Raw genomic sequence first — 21,617 nt, forward strand, 5'->3', positions numbered from 1 at the left:
TTAATAAATGAATTCATATTAAAGACGGTGAATGAGTTTTTAGTTTTCATGAACCACCCATACTTGTGATTCTCGCGGAGCCGCAGAGGACTGCTCTTCAACACTCCAGCACCATTTCATCCTGCTAATCCTCCCTAACAAAAGAATGAAAAACATTGTGAATGTTCAATCTACAATTTAGCAGCTTGTTCTGACAGTAAACATAATTGAATGTTTCAGGTTCTCCTTTTGTTTTGCACAGCTGCACTACAAGCATCAGAACAGTCCAAACATGCCTGCCTCATGCATGAAAAGTAACGCTTAGATCTTTCTCAAAGAGCTTGAATTTCATTTATTTTCATTCTATAGTTTCGTCTTAAACCGCGGTGTGTGTAGCTCTGGTTTTCTTTGAGGAAAGGAAGGTGTTATAGCTATAGTCACTACTCGAGTTTTAAAAAAACTTATAATCAGAGGGGATAGTGGATTTGGTGAAAATAAGAGGGCAGTCACCTAGCCTCATATTCAATTAGAGAAATGTTTACAAGTTATGTAACATGTTACCGACCAAACACTGTAATGTTTTTTGCTGTAAAGATAGAGAACCTTTTAACACTTAAACAAAAAAAAAAAAAAAAAGACAGCATCATAAATGTGTTTTACAAATTAATAAAAGCACAGCAGCTTGTTCTTCCAGTAGTAAGGAAACTACATATTTTAATTAAAATGCCCAGCAGAACAACTGAATGTAAAATAAAACAGCTTTATGGCTGAAAATAGTTTTCGCACCTTCCTTTTAATACCACTGTTTAAATATATAACAAAATGCCGTGAGAGTTTTCAGAGACTCATAGAAATGTCAAAATTGCTTGCACTGGCTGGCAACTTTTAAGGTACGTGCTGGGAGGGAAAGAGTCAAATAATCTAAAAATGAATAGTTATCAAACCTTCAGTTCTCTCAGCCCAAGGTTGGTCCCGGCTATCATCTATGTAGAAAACAGCAGTGGCCAAATACAGATTGTTATAGCCTGACGTTAGCGAGCAAGCTAACCAGCGTTAGTTACCAAGGGGGGGGGGTAAGCTCCAAACTAAATGGTGTTAGTTTGGAGCTTACTTTTTTTGTGTTGTTATTAACCCTCTCCAGAAATTCCACCTTTAGTGACATTTCAAAAGCTGTCGCTTGGCCATTCTCCTTCATCTTCTCCTCCTGTTTGTGTGATTACTGTATAACCTGCGTTATGGCTGTATTAAAACTGTGCTGCTATGTAAAAATATATATATATATATATATTGTGTCATTGTAAGTGCACATGCCCCTCGCCCATAGTATTTTGCTCAACATGCACAAAAACAAAACGTTTAAATAATATTTCCACATTCATTGATATAAAACAAAATAACACAGGGGATGGGAAGGGGGGATGATTTTGATTTGTATTTCAGGGCGGATGCCACCCACCACCCCCCCCCCCAACTCCAGCCCTGACTATAGTATTATCTTTCCCATTGTAGGAATGCACAATTGACACGATCAACAGGAGATGTCATGGTTACTATAACACTGTGATTTTAAAGTGTTTTTTTTTTCTGCTTCTGCAAACATTTAATTGCAATTTTATTTCTTATAATTGAATATACAAAGCATTTGAAGCACTCCAATATGAAGGAAACAGAAAAGTTGGCAAGACAAAAGGGGCCAATATTGACAAGCCTGGTACTGCTGCATAATTTCACAAAGGGGAGTGTGCCGGAGAAAAGCAATGTCATCTTTCATTTGGGTAGGACATGTTTGTTGGTGGCTTGGGTTTTGATGTTGGGAAGTTTTCCTTTGGGGATGTTTGGAGCAATACTGCTACGATTAAAGTTCGAGAGACTCAGGCTCCAAACGCTCCCTGGGTCATTTCCAAGGCTGCGTACACTATTGGCTGAATCCCGTTGTGCTTAGCATTCAGTGTTGGAGTAATTTTCATTCCCACACCGTCAAAGATCAACAAGTATGGCACAGAGCATTCGGCAGCATCACATTTCTTTCCTAGTCACAAGTGAACCCACAGTCCCTGACAGATATGATTATTCAAATTTATGCCACTTGCCCCCCCCCCCTCTTCTTTTCCAGTCAAAGGAATGAGAGTAGTGTCTCAAACCTCAAATGTGTTTCTGACTCACTGGGATTTTTTTATATTTTTTTTTTATGACAGAGAATTTTGTGTCAAGCAGCTTATGAGTTTTGATGCATGTGTTGACTGTCACATTATTATCTGTTTTAAATGCACTAAATATTTCATTTCACCAGAAGCTGTGCATGAATATTTGGCCATCACAGCTGCAATTTTCTCACAATTTTCCCCACTTCTTTGTTGGATGCTGTGAAAATGTCAGTGCAATGCTCGATCAAAGGATGTAAGCACCTAAAATAGCTTGCCTTCATGCTTGTTTGGTGATGGGATAGAGCTTTGTTGGATGATTCTTCAGCAATTCTGACTTGACATTCATAACGGGGTTCCAAATTCTCTTTCTCCAACCAAATACTAGCTTCAAGTGAAAGCTGAACTGGAAGCAAGAGTTGAAAATTAACTGCTGCAATAAAATCCATTTCATGAATTTATACTGGAACTATGATAATTGTATTGTCCCTATTAAATGAATGAATAAACTATAAATAACTAAAATGAAACTCAATAATGATCCTCCCGACTTGGCTGGTAAACTCTCCTTAGTCCTCTCCCCCGATTTCATAACACTGGCTTTCTTGAGTATTTGAAATGTGCTGCACAGTGTAAGATAACTAATGTTGTCAATTAGAATGTTATTTTCTCAGAACGATCTTCACATGTAAAAATAAGCTCTTTTATATGGCTTTCTTTGTTAGATTACTACGGCCTCAGTAGAAATTGGTTTTCCAAACAGCAATAAAACCAATACAGAATTTCTTTCAGACCAGACCACACCCCTCCTACAGCACTGTCTGACTGTTTGTCTCTTTGTAGGCTGTGATTTCATAAAGGCTACGAATTTTTGAGTCAGCCATCCTCCCTAACCTCAAGTCTCATCCAAATCTCCCGAAGCTATGTGTTCCTGCTTTAAAAGCAGCTCACAGCACAGGACAGCACATCTGAGAAACTGAACCCACTTTGTTGTGGGTAAATCATTAATAATTAATATGTTGCTCTCACCGTTGTTTTCCACTCCAGTACAACGAGAATTTGTAAAGTTTTGTGATGATTTGTTCAGCTGGTTGACTCGCTCGTATTTGCATGTGGTATTCCAACAGTTATTTCACAATTCTTAACAAAAACTTAAATTCAAATCTATTCTCTGACCAGCAAAGATCGTTTTGATGTAAAAATACACATGTGGGTGTGAAATGTTGCCTAGCAACAGCTGCTGTAAGAGGAAGAAAACGGGAGAGTGCTGTGAGAAGAAAAGAAAAATAATGGCACCTTTCGGACTAACGTCTGTGGACCCCTTTGAGTCAATGATAGAAATGCATAGAAAACTCAACGTCTTTCGGAAATGCCTGTTCACAACAGTCAACACACTCCCCAGCATGCTTGTTATTTCAATCAACAATCATCAGTCATCTGGTTATTTTAACAGCTATCTGCGCTGCTTTTTTGGAATCACATTATTGGGTTGGGTTACAGGTAAGTTAGAAGTAAAATAACTGCTGCTCTAATTAATGTTTATCTGAGCAATGGGCAAGGTAATCCCTGTGCAATTTGGAAAAGTAATTAGTAAATGGTGATTGATTACTTTTTCCAACCTACACTAACAGTGGACAGAACCCATCCCGAGCACTTTCCCACTGGGTTTTAATTGCTGGAGGATTAATGAGGAAACTGCATTTATTTTGGGGAAGTGCCATGCCACATGTGCAGTGGGGTGAAAAGTGAGCGCTTAATATTGAGCATTTGTTTTTTTTTTTTTTTGTTTTTTTTGTTTTTTTTGAAAATCCTCATTCTCTAGACGCGATGCCAAATCTGACGCTGCGCGTGTTTATCAGTCACACCGTCTTTGGCGCTCTATTGAGAAGTTCTGCCATAAATGATTCAATGGAGAAGAAACCGGCAGCCCTGCTTGCACACTTTGAATCTCTCGCATCAAGCCCCACAATGCCAAGAGGCTTGCTGTGTGCTGTCTAATTGTATTGGTGAAGATATAATGATAGAACACAGGCTCCCCAAATTAATTGAGGCTTGCCAGTCACAGCACAAATTATGCAGCAAGTGCTGCAGTGCTTCGTGTGAGAAAGTCACTGCACCAGAGCCAGAGCAGGCATTACTGTCAATGTAGCTGGAGATTATGTTGTGATACGGGGCTTGTTGCACTTAAGGAAAAACGGACAAACAGATCCAACCTGACATCCTGTGCGACGGGTGCTGCAGTCAGATGTGACATTTCAGAATGTCAATAATTCTTAAGCATTTGTTTGTCGTTGTTCCCTCTCCCTTCAGTCATATCTGCTGTTTCGCCTGTTGTCATAAAGAGAATATTAAGTTAAAAGGTGATGCTCATCTTCCTTCACATGTAATATCTGTGACCCACTTATGCTCTCTTTGCTCACAGGTATGAAAATATGTGAGCATATTCTCTAGTTAATCCACTCTGTTGTACCACTAAATGAATCACAAATTATCACTTCACCGCTACCATGTCCCACGTTATCATCTGTTTTTTGTACAAGTCTGAATTATGATTAGAATAATAAGCCATAAAGAAAAGTGACATCTTGCCTATCTGCCAGTGCAAACTGTTGCAAGGGCACCAACGCAGTGCGTGATGTTTTACTGCCATCTGTTGCCAATACTTTCAGATGCTTTATGCAATAGTAATATTTTAATAATGATCCTCTCTCATAATAAATTTTTCTGCAGGGGACTATGAAGAAAGCAAGTTCAAATAGGATTGTAAAGACAAACACCCACCATCAGGTCTAACAAATATCTTTCTGTAAAGGTGCTGTGCTGAAAATATTTGTAAGGTCCCTTAACATTGCAGGCAATATTTCAGCCGTGATCCTCTGGAAAGTTGCAGTAATTCAGTCGCACTGAATTAGTCGTGCACTACACAGAGTCTAGATGAGGATGTTAGAAATGACAAATCACTTCTGATTAGAGCATTAGCCAGATGAACAAATGCAAAATTGATGACTGAGTAAGTAAAAATGATCACAGCCATATTGTAGTTCTGGAGAAAATGAAATATTCATATATTTTTGTTTGTTTACCTCAAAATGGGAATTTGCTGTTGTTAGTCCTACGAGACCCGGCTGTGAATGGTGCACAGGGAGCCCGAGATGAAATTAAGCAGTGCTTCATCTCCACATTAGACAAAGCCCTGCTTCTTTTTCCACTGATTCACTCATGTTTGTTTGTGTAGTAGAATCCATCGTGGATTTGCTGTTTATATGCTTGCCTGTGTATGTGTTTATATGTGGATGATGATGATGTGGGTCTCTGGGGCGTATTCCAAGCCATCTAACTCCTAAACTAAGTAAAGTAGTCATTCCTACAGTAGTCATCTTTAAAAATAGTCATCTTTGCCTTAGAGCAAGACCAATGTAAATTAGCCTGGTGGAGCATTCACTGTGCTCACGAGAGTTCATCAGGCAACATCATCCTGTTTGCTTAGTGAGCATGCTCTCCATGTCTCACAGGGGAAGTGTTTGCAGCATTAGCAGGCCCAATAAAAGGCTACTTTCAGCACCCAAATCTGTCTGAAATGCCGTCGGCAACAAAGTTGCATTGCGATATTGTTTGTATTTCACCAATGACATGTTTTTGCTTCATAAAGATATAAATTGAAATATTTAATCAATTCCGCTCATTTCATTAGGATCTTATGTTCTTGTGACTCGAAAAAATAAACATTGGAATGATCTAATTTACCGAAATCCCTCACTGATCACGCACTGCTATGCTAATGTTAGGAGAATGACCTCTGAAACACAGCAGGCATGGCGAGGATAGAGATGGATGTCTTCTCTGGACATTAGACTGCGTTCTCATTTGCAGCCTTAAATGTGCTTTAATTTATCAGTGTGTGTGTGTGTGTGTGTGTACAAAACAGCTCTCTGGATTTCCATACCTGTAATTAGTCTTACCTGAAGTTGTGTGCATGTGATTGCCTCGGGGAGACGTCCTGGAAGGCTGTTTCAAATTAGCAGGAGGGCAATTGGCCTGATTGTTTCCATCTGGCCATTAAAACACACACTGGAGGTTTTTTCATCAACAACACAGGCATGAAGGCAAAGAACAGATGAATGAGATTTCTGAGAATCTGAGTTTTCAGACAAGCAAAATTATTTTGTTTACAGACAAACTATGAATAAGCCTATGGAACAAAAGGATATTATGTAGATTATCCCAAACAGAATTGTGTTTGTGTTGTAGGGTGCAAAATGTTCAACCTTTTACATAATGTACAATTCTGCGAAAAAAGAAAGGCTTCCGTTGTATATTTCGCCGGTATAAAGCCAGTGATGAATTGGAGGGAGGGAATCACTTGACTTTGCCAAAGCTGGAAGATGACACAAGTAGACCATCTACTTAACATTATGGCTGCAACATTAATGACTACTACAATTGCATATTTCCCCTGAGAGACACAAAGGGTCAAATGATAAAATTGTCTTCCTTCTCATTAGGTTGATAATGTATATCTAGTGTGTGCCCTCCTTTTTATCATAAATTCATCCTGAATGACATAATTAGCACTTATACCCCGATCATGTTTTTGTAGCATGATTTGTCCACGTAATCCTTATTATTGTTATTATTATTATAAGCATTATTATAATTAACATATTTGCAAAGTATTAAATGGTAATGCAAATAATGCAGTTCAAAAAGATTCTGACTGGCTACCTCTAGTTTGTGATTTTTTGCTTTATTTTAGTGAATTTACAGGCATTATTGTATGGATTACATGTCTGCTGAGCAGCACTGAGCAGGAATCTATTTCTGGTGTTATTTAAATCCAACTTTGGAAACCATTCCCTATTTCTGTTGTCTCTCTTGGGCCTGAGGTGTAGCTTTGGATTCAAACGCACCATTGCTTCCAGCCACATCTACCAGTGCATAAAGTTTCTCATAAAACAGTGTATAATGTATACATTGCCACAGATAGCCGGTTTATAGTATAGTCTCAGTGGCCACATTAGCAGGTCCATTACTGTAACTGCTCTGTCTGTCTCAACGTCAGAGTATTTTTCATGCTTTGCTGGATTTATTGTGTTTCAGATAGCAGATATTGTGGAGAGCACCCCTTTCTAACTAACGCTGGTCCTTTTCTCTTCTCGCTCAACAGATACAATCTGCCTGTTGGCAAGCACGGAGGGTCATGTATGATTGAAATAGCTGCCGATAATGGCACAGCTCAACGTCTTCAGGAGTACGTCTCACCTCCAGCGTCAGAGGTAACCTGACCTGTTTGCAGTCCAATCAACCCTTTATCATTATCTTGAATTAACATTTCTAATCCATAAATATGTCTACAGTATCTCTTTCCTTTTAGAATACAATTCACCCTAAACACATTAAAATGTTAATAAAGCAGTAATGTAATTTGACCTCATACTCTACCTTGAGATGATATATTATGATGTGATTTGGGGTTATACTAATAAATTGAAGGGAATTGAACTGAGTGAACTTTGCCGTTGAGGTTGGGTAAAGCAGTCAAAACAAATGCGTTAGCTGTTATTTCTGTATAGAGAGCATGTTTTCATCCAACCCACCTCAACAACTTGTCCTACTCTGCTCTTTGCATGAATGCCACATGTGAAAAGATTTAGTCAAAGCTTTACAAGGTTGAAGGTTCGTCCAATTTTCGTCACTAGACAGTGGTTGATTGCATGAGCAGGAAAGCTTTTTGTAACGCTTACATTTTCTTTTTCTTCCATCATGATAATCAAGAGGTGAGCAGCTTTCACCTTTCAGAGGAAATGAAAATGAATATATACATATATATATGTACATACATGTATACATATATATATATATATATATATATATGTATACATATATATATATATATATATATATATATATATATATATATGTATACATATATATTTGTATACACATTTGTTTGGCCACCAAAACTTTCCACTTTCCAGATGATGCTGCGTTCTGTTCTGAAAAAAGTTGAGGAGGCTTTAGAATTTTTGCTGGATGACTCTGATATAGTTTGCTAGGGGCCTCTGAGGTGGCACCCCCAACTGTGTCAACAGAGTGGCTTCAATCAATCGAATGACAGGCTGACATTTCCGAAGTACAGCAAACGTATCTGCACCTGCTGTGTATGTTTTGGGTTTTTTTTTTTTTTGCACAAATAATCAAATTTCCAGCATCAAACATCCTGGTATACACTTAGACAACTTCTGACACAAACCTAGACATTGTCTGTCTTAAACCAACCACAAAATGTTGTGGTTGTTTAGCCGCAAATTTTGGTAAATTCAGGAAACTGAAAATATCTCATGGATAATTTAAGATTTCCTCTGTTAAAAGTGATTATATCTAACTCCACAGCGGTAAATAATATCCAAGACCACTGTAAAGAGTGTTTGTGGATTAGTTTATACGAGCTAAAGCCTTGGGGCTGTTGCCTGTGAATATGGAGGCAACTGTAATAAATAATGGATTGAATGAATTTTCAATTTACAGTATGTATTCTTGCTTTTAATCAAATAAACTAATGGCAGCAACATCATGAGTAAACTAACTTCCTATTAAGCTAGCTGTACTTCTTTTAAAAGCAGCTTTTTTATAAATGAGAAACAGGAGCTCTCGATAAAAACACGTGCACCTGTTACATTATTAGCCAAAATGACACTTTGCAAGCATGTAAGTAGCATTAAACTCGTTCTCACTTGTTAACCACAGGCCGGTCTTTTCACTTTGGCTCATTAATTTGATTAACAACACCTATATTTGCTATTAAATTAATAATTTTGTTTTCCTCTTCCAAAGACACAGAGAGAGGCTCAACCTTCCCACAGGCTCAACATGCCTTCCTCCCTCCTTCAGCGTGATTTATGGTCTCCTAGTTTGAGTTGCCAAGATGTTTTGTTTTTTGTTGTTGTTGTTGTTGTTGTTGTTTTGTTTTTTTTTTGACACATTCATGAAAATCGTGCACACTGTACACGCTTGCTAGTTAACCTTCACCAGCATTTATTTCAGAGATTTGAAGTGGCTGGGAATGAATGGGTTTTGATTATGAATTGTGCTTAATGTCAGTCAAGTTGAACTAAATGAGAGCTGGCATGCAAAAGTTGGGCTTAGAGCTGATTTCATTTGAATTATATGAAGTAAGTAAAGCAGAAAACTCGCATGATCGAGAAGAGCAATAAAAGAAACTACTACCCCATTCTCCTAGCTGTGAAACAGCAGGCTATCCCTGGTGTGTGGGGTTATTGAGAATAGAGGGTATCATATGAGGTACAGCTTGTAAACCCCCTATGAGGAAAAGCTTTGAATAGAGGCCATCTAAATAAATGGATGTGACTTGACATTGTGAACCTACAGAGCAATTTGAGACGAGTTAAATTCAACATGGCCTGACCACAGATCGCTGAGAGGTCAGGAAGTTAGCTGCTGTCAGGATCTAATCTAGACTGTAGACTGAGGCTCATCGGGTAATTTTAGCTGATGATCAGTGCAGCATGACACAGAACCATTACCAACATAGTTTGGTACATGACAAATAGTAAGAGAAATGCCAGACAGTATCGTTGCTTGGCTAATTAGAGAGAGGGGAATTTTAGTTAAACAGACTTTAAATCTGATTATTTTATCTGAAATGTATTAATTGAATATTATAGGTAATATAGCCACAGCATATGTGAACATACAGTATGTTAATGGAAACCAATGCTGCCCTCAGATCGAGCTCAGAAATTAGCATTTGGCACTGGAGAAGTCAGTGATATGAGTCCACTTACAAAGTCATGAATATTACATCAGTGAGTCTTTTAAATGGTCTGTTCTCAGAAGCATGGTAAACACACTTGAAGGCATCATAAAGTCATTCCATATCAGTCAATCATCATGCAGCTTCAGCGCCTCATAGCTGCTTATACCACACAAAATACAGCTCAGCTCATTGTGAAAGTATCCAGTCACAGCTGCTTATTTTATTTGAACCCGCAGCTTTTTCAAAGAAACTTTTAGGGCTCTTCACTTTCCGTCGACATCACATAAATAGTCCCATGAATCCGATCATCCGTGTCTTTTTATTTATTTATTTTTTTATAGGCGTTCAAATACACACCAGTCATTTCATTTAAAGCTTGCATTGAGCCGGCATCTCATATAATTATTTGGTTCAACACCTCACTCTCCCGCCGCTGAACACCTCCACTGCAGCTGTCCAACACCTCTCCTCCAGCCTCGGTGTGGAGCCACGTCACATTCGCATAAACTAGATCTCATAACTGCTGATCTGAAATTGACAATTTCAAGACTTACGCTTATGTGTGTGGCCGCACGCAGAGTTGGACATCATCAGCATACCTTTGAAACTAAATGAAAATGCAGGTAAAGTAAGCAGGTAGCTTCAAATAAGAACCGATCCTTTCCCCACATAAGTAAGATCTATAGTTTCTGACATTCACCCTCCCATAACAACAATCTGCCTGACTCTCCCATTTAATACATGGCATGTCAGGCTTTTATTGTGAAAGGTATGAAGTGTGACAACTGTCGGTATAACAACCAGCACTCATATCTGCTGTGACCAGACATGGTAAAATAAAAGCATCCATGTCCAAAAGCTGAATCAGGGATAGTCAGCAGTGTCAGTGTCCACTTTGCTAGCTGCCTAAAGAAAAAGTGAGGGTTTTATGGTGTTTTGCATGAAAAACTTTGAGAAAAAGAAATCATAATACAGAAGTTTTCAACATCACAATGACAGGGCCATGAAAATAAACGTAAGTTGTTGATTTTGTCAAAAAAATAAAAAATAAAAAAAAAATCCCTGACTCAAGGGAGGTTTGTTTTGAAGTTCATTGTCATCGTATTATATAATTTGAAAGAATCCACAATGGAGCTGGGATTTGTCTTTCATAAATTAATTAATCTTGCATGGCGTGTGTATGAAAATATTATATAAGTCCTCCAAATAGACAGTGATATTCAATATTCATTTGAACAACCTGGGGTCACTGCTGTGAATGGAATATATATGTAATTAAGTGGAAACATGAAATGGTTCTTATGCTTCTATCTACAGCTCGACTTTGGTAGCAGGCACAATTACGCCTGACTTGTTAAATTGACCATTATGGTGGGATAAGCTGCAAGTTCACAGAATTTATGTACATTAATTCTACTCAATTACCTTTCACATCAAAGAAGGCTTGGAGCATTTTTTCTTTCTTTTCTTTTCTTTTTTTTTTTTGTCATTGTATCAGCATGTTTATTATCGTAGGAATTCAGTTCAGAGAAAAGGAAAGATAACCGTTGATGATGACTCCACTTTCATGTCTCGGTTCTGCTTAAACCACATTTAGCTGGAGAGTCACAGCAGCTGATAATGTTAATCTTTCTTGTTCATCATAATGTACATTAAGGGCTTTTTAATGTAATAGTGCTAATATATTCACACACACACGCACGCTGACATTGAGAACCTGCAATGTTCATATTTGAAGGAGGACATATATAGTGTCATTTACTAAATAATAAATGCGCACTGATCACCTGCTTTCTACTATTTTTTTCTTTCTTTCCCTTACAGGGAGCCTTCGGACCCATATTTCTTGGGGATGTTTCAGCCCACTGGGAGATGCATGATGAGAGTGCAAAGGGAGCGAGGAGATTCATCGGCTGTATCAGGGAACTTCAGGTCAACTCGAGGGAGATTTACTTGGTGGGTGAAGCAGTGCGAGGGAGAAACATCAAGAACTGTGACCCGCCTGTCTGCCAACATCTCCCATGTCGTAATGGAGGAACTTGTGTCAGGTACTAAGTCACCGTTCCCACTGATGCAACGTTTCTCAAATCCCTTTGAACTTGAAAGCCATGAAAAATATAAAATCTCTTTACAGTGCCAAATTTTCATCCCCTAGTAGTAATACACAGCACATGAAAAATCTGGAATTAAATTGCAGCTAAGGAGAACTAATTTTATGGATGTGGGTAAAACAGGAGAGAAGCATATTTAAACAATATAGGCTGATATTCAGCCATTCATTTATCTTCTACTGCTTCTCCCTTTCCGGGTGGCGGGGGGCTACCAGAGCCAATCCCAGCTCACATTGGGAGAGGGCGGGGTGCACCCTGGACAGGTCACCAGTCCATCGTAGCATAGCCTGATGTATCAAATCAAATCAAATCAAATCTATTTGCATAGCACCAAATCGTAACATCAATGCACTTTGCATATGGAGTAGGTCTAGAACAAACTCTTTATGGAGTTATTAAAGAGACCCATCAAATCCCTCCATGAGCATGATTGGCCGCAGTGGTGAAGAACAACTTCCTTTAAGAGGCAGAAACCTCGGGCAGGATCAGGCTCAGGGTGTGCAGCCATCTGCCTCGACAGGGAGGGAGGGAGGGAGGAAGAGACAGAGGGTGAGAGAGAGAGAGAGGTTTACTGTGTATATATAGTACACAGTGAATATAAATCTCTGCTATGAATAACAGAGGTCATGACAAAACTGTAGCGTTGATGCGAGAGCCATATCATCCTCATGTTAGTCCTGCTCTTCCCACATGTCCCCGTGACTCATTATAAGGCAGGGCTGTTTTGTCAGAGAGCCAGACAGTAGAAATATAAATTCCAGTTGAATTGTTTTCTCAATCTGGGAAAACATGAATGGATATGTGGCTCTGCATCAGGATGTTTGGAACAGACTCTTACCCAGTCAGCCAGCCAGTGAAATTACAGTTTTGGCAAGAGCTCCTCTTCCCAGCAACAACCATTCCACCATCTTACTGCAGAGCCGTTCAGTTGTCAAGTTTATCTGATCTGCACTGGGCTCATTTGAATGTAGGCTCTCTGTAGGCTCACTGTGGACTGTAAGATAATGAAACTGGGTGCAGTATCAGTAGAAAAATAAATAATAATGCATTATCAATCGCACAAAGGGTGGGGAACAAGGCATTTCTAGAATTTTGGAATCTTTTTTTTTTTTTTTTTTTGTCTTTTAAGCACAAAATGACTTGCATTATGGAAAATTCATATGTTTTTTGGTGAAGATCAGAACATACAAGTCAGTAACAGCTGCATGCCAAAGCTGTTTTAACATTGAACAGACTGTTAGAAAAGCTGTAGTGTTTGCAAGTTGACACATTGTTTTGAAAGTGTTGAGGTTGCCAAGAGTTTGTAAGACCGCATCAGTTAAATGCGTGACAAATAATGAATGTGCAAGAGCAGGAGTTCGAAATGAAAGGAAGGTCAAGAACAGTCAAGAAAGCAGTTGTCAGTTGTCCACCATCCTCTGCTTTTCTTCTTTTCATGTCCTCCTTTGTTAAAATGTTTTCTCCATCTCATAAAAGTTATTCATTTATCAGAGGAGGAACTGGAGTGAACGGCCACATAAGTCCTCCATTTTAAAGCTAATGGTTTTATATTGACAGTGAATTACATGCTACTTGTATCTTAAAGGTGCTCATTGACAAACCCTCAAATGATGATCATCCCACATTATGGTTCCCCTCAGTTATAATCTGCCCGCAGCTTCACTCTCTTGGGCTCACACTCACCTTATGAGCGCTATGTCATTTACCCTAAATGAATTATTAATCATTCTATTTTCTCTAAATCTACCGTAATTTGATCGCCCAGTAAAGATAATCCCTGAGCTAATATTTGTCATTTGTACTGTGCCAAATATGTGAAGGTTCATTCTTCCCTCATCTTCATCTAGTCCAGCTCATCAGACTGCCATCACATTACACTTAGCAGCCATGTTGGCTTTCTTTTTCAAGCTTTAAGTACATATGATAGTCCAGCTTCGTCTTGTTATGACACTGTCAATTAACAGTTGAATTTCCAAGGCAGGGAAAGGAAAAAGGTCGTCCCCATATTGGAACATGAATGGCCCCTAGAATACCAATTAAGAAACAGTGGCTTTGTGGTCACATTATCGCTTGTCATGTGTGAAAGAGTGAGACTTGCAATTAACTGTGTGATGAACACACGTTAATGCAGTATCCTTTTAAACCACACAGCACGATGGGGTCATCAGGAGTTCACAGAGCGCTCTTCATTCTGGTATTTGCCCTGAATTGCGCTGCCACAATATAATAAAAGGAACAAGCTCTGATTGTGGGTTTAGTAGGGGTGATTGTGTTGACGTCCCCCTTTCATGCTGTTTTCTGTTCACTTAGAAGTGTAGGAATATCACCGTTAAACCTGAGAGGATATTAGGTGGTGGTGGCTGGGTGATACATACATGTGAGGTATTTAAAGTGACATCAGTGTGAAAAGCCAGGCAATCAGCACCCAAAGGTCCATGACTTCTTTATTCTTTAGTGCCCACTCGGTGATGGCTGATATGTGATATTTATAAACCTCGGCCGCAGGTTGTACCCACCATATAACTAAAGTGAATGTAAACGCAGCAAATAGAAATGGTGAAGTGCAAATTGTTTCCAAGAGGTACACACTTCATACACTTCATGATATGAGTACTTCGCAGCTGCCCCGTAATGAACAGGAACGAGCAGAAAAAAGAAAAGCACATGGTATCTGAGGAAAATCATGCCATCATGATTAGGTAATTACATAAATACATACTACTGCATTCTCCCTCCCATGAAGTCCACGAGCAGATGCATGACTTGTGACCAGCTGTGGGATGGGGGTGTTGGGAGGTGCGGGGGGTTTTGCAGTATGAAGGCACTTAGCACCTGGATTCCCTGAATGCAAATTTGCTTCTGGCAACCTGGTGCGTCTGGATGTGTGGTGACCCTCCGCAGGTGGAACCATCCAGCCACTACGATTTGAGACAAAATTCTGTTGAGCATACGGCCTTTTTTGTTGCATGAACTAAATTATATTTTAAGGGAAACGAAAAGGAAATTGGATGTGTTTAATATAAATTAGGTGGCAGTGGTGCAGTGGTTAGTCACTGTTGCCTCACAGCAAAGCGGTTCAAGCGGAGTCTGTGGGTTCCTTCTGGGTACTCTGACTGCCTCCCACAGTCCCAAGACATGGACATTAGGTTAATTGGTGAGTCTTAAGTTGTCCATCGCTATAAATATGCGCATGGGTGGTTGTTAGTCTGGTGAGATGTCCAGGGTGCGTGGCACAGAAAACAGGAAATATACCATTGCTGATCCGAATATAACAATCGTTTCTTGTCTTCAGAATTTTTATTTTTGCCTGCGGAGAAAAAAGCTTGCCAATAATGAACCAAAACCTTTATAGCTAAAGGATGCTGAACCGCATAGTTTAGTAATAGACTGTGTGGGTTTGTCATCAAGCAACACCTTTCATACGCTAAATAAAGAACATTTTGCGTCAGAATGTGACATATTTTGGCCTCCGTGCACACATAAATAGGTCGTCGTCGTTAACTGAGCTCAGGACTGACTTGTACTCAGACACACACACAGACGGAGTAGAACTGATACAGACAGGTTTACAACCTGCTAATTGGCTCAAGTATTGACTGTGTCATGTTTGGTCCAGCTTCAGCAGCGCTCAAAATTCTCTGAATGCTCCGTTGAACTGCCTGCAATTTTGTTCTTTAAATAGAGAGTGAAACCAATTTTATCTCGATGAGAGATCCAGCTATTCGTATTTCAAAGTACTAATAAAATAACTCAAGGTCCAAGATACAATTATTTTAAATTCGCAATGAGAGACATACATGGATATCATCCTGCGTGCGATTGTAATCCCTGGAGAATGTTCCCCAAATACTTGTTCATTGTATTTTGGAGGACAAGTGCAGTCATAACAACTCTATCAGGGTTGTTTTGTTGTTGTTTTGTTTTGTTTTTACCGGTATGGTTATTTCTAGCCACACAGAGATGTTATAACATTTGTTTAACAATTGATGAATTGCTGAATTGCTGTTCATTATTTGCATCTTTACGGGGCCACACAGGGGCCTCTACTGAAGACTGGTGACCAACAGTCGTTCCTGTGTGGTCCTGTGTGGTTTCTGCTCTCTCTGATTGGTGAGCAGAAAGACAGGTCCTGTAGTAAAGACTTTCTGCTGTTGACTGTGACTTTATACAGATATATCAAATATGCATAATTAAAATGAACCTTACAAACTGTGGAAGCATTCCAGCTTGATCTACTGAACTTTGTCACATTTTATAACCATGAAATTAAAATAAGCATCAACGGGGGGGCTCTTTTAAACAAAAAGAACAACAAAATAAGGAGCTGTTATCACACATGGGGTTGCCATGACAATGGATGGAAACACAAACATCAGTTTTGTTCAGAACTGTATATTTGACAGATCAATAACGTTACATTAAACATTTTGTTATTTTCCAGCCATACAAAGGTGAAGTAAAACACCGCAAATTGAATAAATGAACGATCGGCATTTATGCTGCGTTCAGATGATAGTCGCATTTGAAGGAACTACATTTTTCAGAGGGACGAAAATAAATCGAGAACACAACATGAGGTTTAAAAAGAGCAGCGGCCATTTTGTTTTCCCAGCACAACCTGTGATGAAGATAACCTGTCAATAAGTAGGAGAAACCCCGGTCACCTTCAGAAAAAAAGATGGAACTGACATTTTAGTGGATAAATAAAGCTTTGGCACACACCAGCTATCAAAAAAGAAAAACTTATTATTGCGACTTCGAAACTAGAGCCAGAATTTTACGATAAGAGGATGTCACATCGCAAACCTGAGGCAAATTAAATAAAAATTAGTAACCTTGACATACTTAAAGGTAATGAGATCGTAATTGATTTTTCTAATGGACACATTTTGTATTTAACCCCATTCTTCAAGGATCAGTTTGGCATTTAACACACACACTGTGTGAATTATTCTGAATATTTTCCCTGACCCATTGTTTCCTACTGAACTAAAGGCCAGGACATTGCAATGTTTTGTTTTTTGCTTTGCAGACTATAAAGCGGTACCAAATGCTGAATTTTGGTGGACTATTTTCAGCAGCAGATCAACACTTATTTGTTGCTCTAGTGAGCATTTGAACAAACTTAGAATAAACAATTCAGGAAATACTTAAATGTGGTTTTGTGTACATATGTGCATATATAGGTATGTATGTGTGTGTGTGTGTGTATATATATATATATGAATAATCAGTTCCCCTCGGCCTTCATGTAAATTTGGTCTGGATTCATAAGCTTTCAAAGAGGAGTGTGTGCTGGAGTAGATCTCTGTATCTTGTGTATCTTCACAGTATCAGATGTTGTTGTTTTGGTTACCATCTTCATTAGAGTTGACTGACTGAATAAGACCTCTAGAATAACACAGCTGCTTATTGGAAACTGAACCACTGAATTTCGTGAAAACAAGTCGGAGTCTTTCGTAATGTCTCAAATTGTATCACTCAACGCACAATAATCATTTTGTGTTCTCTGGATAAACCAAACTGTCACTTTGTATTTGTTATGGAAACGTGCACTACTCAATTACTGCATGTAATATATGTAATCAGAGGGCATCAAGTACGGTTATCTATAGACATAAAATATTTATTTCAGCCAATGAGGTGGCCAAAAATGATTACATATGATATAATATGAGAGTGAGTATGTGTAGGTGGTTTTTGTGGAAAAGATAAATAAATAAAGATTTAAGAGCTCCAGTTTGAGGAATCTGTTCTCTGCAGTGAGGTGTCATGCAGTCTGGGCAGAAACATCACGTTATTTTATTCATTGCATTCATTCAGGTCATCCAGTCTCCGTGTCCTCACAGTGTAGCTCCCTATGGCTGTTTTTATTCCATCTCAATTTTATTTATTGTCCTCTGTCACTCCTTCATCATGCCAGTGAACGCTTTGATTTTTGCTGATGTTCTTTCCACTCTCTCTTTAAACACAGCTCCGGTTTCAGCTCCAGCTCCAGCAAAAACATATAGCTTTGCAAATGCCGTTTCTGTTTCATGCGAGCAGATAGACCTTAGGCTGTAAATAGCATGCCATTATTCAGCCTGTGTGTCGGTGAGGGAGACAACAAGTGATGCTGTTTCATCACAGTGTGCAGACTGAGTAGAGGTAGAGAGTTTTTTGCCTGTAGTAAAGAAATTATTCAATAAATCTCACCCATCCAAAGATATTAACAGATCAATTTAATCATCTGTCAAAACCTGTATGAGTTAAACTAGTGATTCACACCTTTATTTTTCAGAAATACCAAAGCATTTTAACCATCAGAGTACAATGTGTTCGTGCTTGGATTGTAGGAAAATCGTCTGTTTCCTAGAGAACAGTTGCCCTGTGCCCCCCTAAAGTGTGTTTTTCTACAACCAGGAGTTTCCAAAGACTCTGTGATGGAGACTAGTAGATCTCATTTTATTTAACCACCAAAGAAATGTTTGCAAGGGTGCTTAGAAGAGGTCAGGGAAATTTTCCCAAACCGAGGGACTTGAGGGAACTTGAGGGACTTCATCTGAATGATATGTCTAAATTCCACTTCATCCCCTTATTAATATTAAAATTCTCATAGCAAATTCCTTGATTGAAGAGCAAGTCATCTTTGAAATGATTTTTGCCTCGCACCAACCAAGAATCATGGTGTCTGCAGTATACCAGAGTCCAGTTGGCCATTTACAGTACTGGAAAGCAAATGGTGTTTCAGCACCAAAGCCGTTCTCCTCTATAAATAATATCAGCTAAACCCAGTGGTCCTTTTTATTTTAACAAAGGATGAAGTGGACTGAATTCTTTCATCCAGAGAACTGAAGACTGCTATGGCAGCAAAGCCTCATCAGTGCCTCACTGCTGAAGTATATTTGCATACCAACAAGCACTCGAAAAATCATGTTCTGTAAATAGCTTACAAGGGATGAAATTTGAGAAATGCATGTGGCCACACAGCTTATTGTCATGGCAGACAGGGATATCATAAGCTAGCCTGTCAATTATTCATTATTTTATCTGGTTCTCATTAGATTAAAAAGGTAGTCTTCCTCAATAATTTATGCAGCGTGCGTGCGCTGTGGCCCCTGCAGTCTTTGAATGGCGTGAGATATGGCAAGTGGCAACTTGATGCATTTGTGATTAACATATTCAAACTAGTCTGCAAACATTACTAGAATTTAGTAATCAAAGTGATTGCCTCGGGCAAATTAAAATAACCTTTTGTCACCCCACACATCAAGTTTCTGATTATGCCAATTAAAACTCGAGAGTTTTCAACTCCGCTCCCTCCACCTGTTCTATCTGCGCTTTACCTTTGTGGAGCGAGAAATATCCACTCTCTCTTTGTTGTGCTCAAATCGTCTGAAAATTTATTTTTACTGGTTAGTTACATGTAGTTTAGAACAGCACTACTTTAAGTCCTGGCTGATATAATTGCAGAAGCATTCATTGACATAGTGGTTAACAGCTCTATCTCCTCCAGTAGACAGCCGTAAGTGGAGGCTGGTGTGGAGACATATGAAACCGCAGTTCTATATAAAAACAATTGCTGTCAATTACTGTGAATTAAAGCCTAAAACTGCACTAAACGTTTATACGCCACGACAAGAATTTCATTATAAATGTCTTTTTTTATGCCTTTTCGGATCAAAAAAATACTTGGTACCATCTGATAGTGTTAATTATAAGCTGCTCGCAGCACATCTGGGGAGATCTTTAGTTTAGTAGTTAAGGTGATGAATGGTTTCAAGGTCAGTCTTCTTGCATTCTTTTGCGTGAGGAATTTTTGTGTGTGGGTTTGTGTGTTTGTTCGTCTTTGTCGCTCCCATTAGCTGTGCTGTACTTCAACAACAACTTCTCATGTAAAAAGACATCTACAGATAAATATGTGCTAACTAACTAAACCACATTTTTATAGGCATGCGCACACAGATGCAGGATCTAATTGGCTTCAGTGATTATAAATATCATATAATTTTACAGCATCTACACTGTTTAATTAGTTACAGCTTACATTATTTATTTTGTGCATCCTTCTATACATCTTCTATAGCTTCTTTAAGATTCCTGTGCAGGAATGTGGAAAACTAGTCAATCTGTTGCAGCTGAAACACACCGTCAGACATATTCACACTTACATTCACACATAAAAGCAATTTGCTGTGTCACCTAAATCACCTAACACGAATTAAATTTTTTTTTTTTTTTTTCCTTCCGATAGTGGGCGGAAACCGGAGAATCTCGAGGAAGAGCAAAACGGTCTGCTTGTTTGTGTGTCGCTGACATTTAAATGCAAACACTAACTGACGATGCGAGGGACAAATTAGCAGCACTCGAAGCTCTGAAACATGGGGACACAACCAGGAGGTGCTCCGTTAAATATTTGATTCTTCCTCTTGCAAGTTGTCACACTGTATAGAAACGCCTGCTCTGTTCGTTGCGTGACAATTTCCATCTGCGACTGTTATTCTGAAAATAACGCTCACGATTGGCAGCGACGGCGTGTCTGCAAAATGACATTAACAGCCTGGAAATAATTCTACACTGGAAATGTTACTGCATTGTACAGCATCCTTTTGTATCTCAATAAAGTCGTATCTAACAACGTTCAACTTTGGTGACAGAATGTAAATATTTTATTTGAAGAAGCCGGTTTTTCAAGGAGCAGGGAGGATACATCCTGCAGTGCTGCTGCCAAAAAAACACATTATTAATTCATAGATCTGGAACCCCACCGATGCGTATCCTATCTGATATCATGCCTTTCAAAGTCGCGCACATCGTAGAGCAGTTTATAAAATCTTTGTCTGGATGTGACTTTGCATGCTAGATCGCCACCTTGTTCTTGGCAACAGCATCAATTGAAGTCTTTAGGTTAAAGTTTCCCGGCATGTCACTAATCACCTGTTATCTGCTTTTATTTTTCATCGTCGTTGTTTACCTTCACCAAAAGACATACAAAGTCCTTTTCGCCTCTGCAGCAGTTTCCAAGATGGATGAATTCTTGATTTTTCTGCCATTTTCGTTGGTGCATTCACGGAACGATTTTGTATCACAAGCAGGTTCCTGTTATTTCACCCTCATTGCTCTCCCTGTGTGTTCAGCTGGGCTGCTGTGTGAACCTGTAATGCACCTAGACATGTTGCTACAATGTCATGGTCCATTTTCACCTCAGGCGCTAATGATGTCTTTCCTTTTTGTCCACACATTTAGCGATGGCGAGGACTGGTTCTGTGAGTGCCCCCCGCTCTACACAGGCCAGCTGTGCCAGTTCAATGCCTGCGAGCGCAACCCCTGCGGTCATGGAGCCACATGCATCCCAAAGTCGCCACTGGAGGCCGTGTGTCTCTGCCCCTACGGAAGACAAGGTCTACTGTGTGACGAACGTGAGTGTTGCAAACAGGCAGCTCCATTCACATCAACGCAACGTCGATTTAGCAGCTTAAGAGGCTGATCTGCAAACAGTTGGCGAATGAGAGCCTTGAGCAGTTGGCTGAATGAGAGCCTGTTGTTAAGTAAAGGGATTAATGAAATGAAATTCTGCTGAAAAGGCAGAAATGTCTTCCTGCAGCAAGAGTCTGATAATCAAAGCAAAACTCA

At 39.2% G+C, this 21,617-nt stretch overlaps 1 protein-coding gene across 1 annotated transcript in view; it reads left to right on the forward strand.

The window, feature by feature from the left end:
• eys (eyes shut homolog) overlaps nt 1–21,617 on the forward strand; it is a 133,916-nt gene that overhangs the window by 99,503 nt on the left and 12,796 nt on the right. Inside the window, exons 40-42 of the mRNA XM_029521794.1 lie at nt 7,285–7,393; nt 11,719–11,942; nt 21,231–21,403. Coding sequence (XP_029377654.1) covers nt 7,285–7,393; nt 11,719–11,942; nt 21,231–21,403 — 506 coding nt within the window. The remainder of the gene's footprint in view (nt 1–7,284; nt 7,394–11,718; nt 11,943–21,230; nt 21,404–21,617) is intronic.

The sequence above is a fragment of the Echeneis naucrates genome, chromosome 15, assembly GCF_900963305.1.
Source record: "Echeneis naucrates chromosome 15, fEcheNa1.1, whole genome shotgun sequence".
NCBI classification, from domain to species: domain Eukaryota; kingdom Metazoa; phylum Chordata; class Actinopteri; order Carangiformes; family Echeneidae; genus Echeneis; species Echeneis naucrates.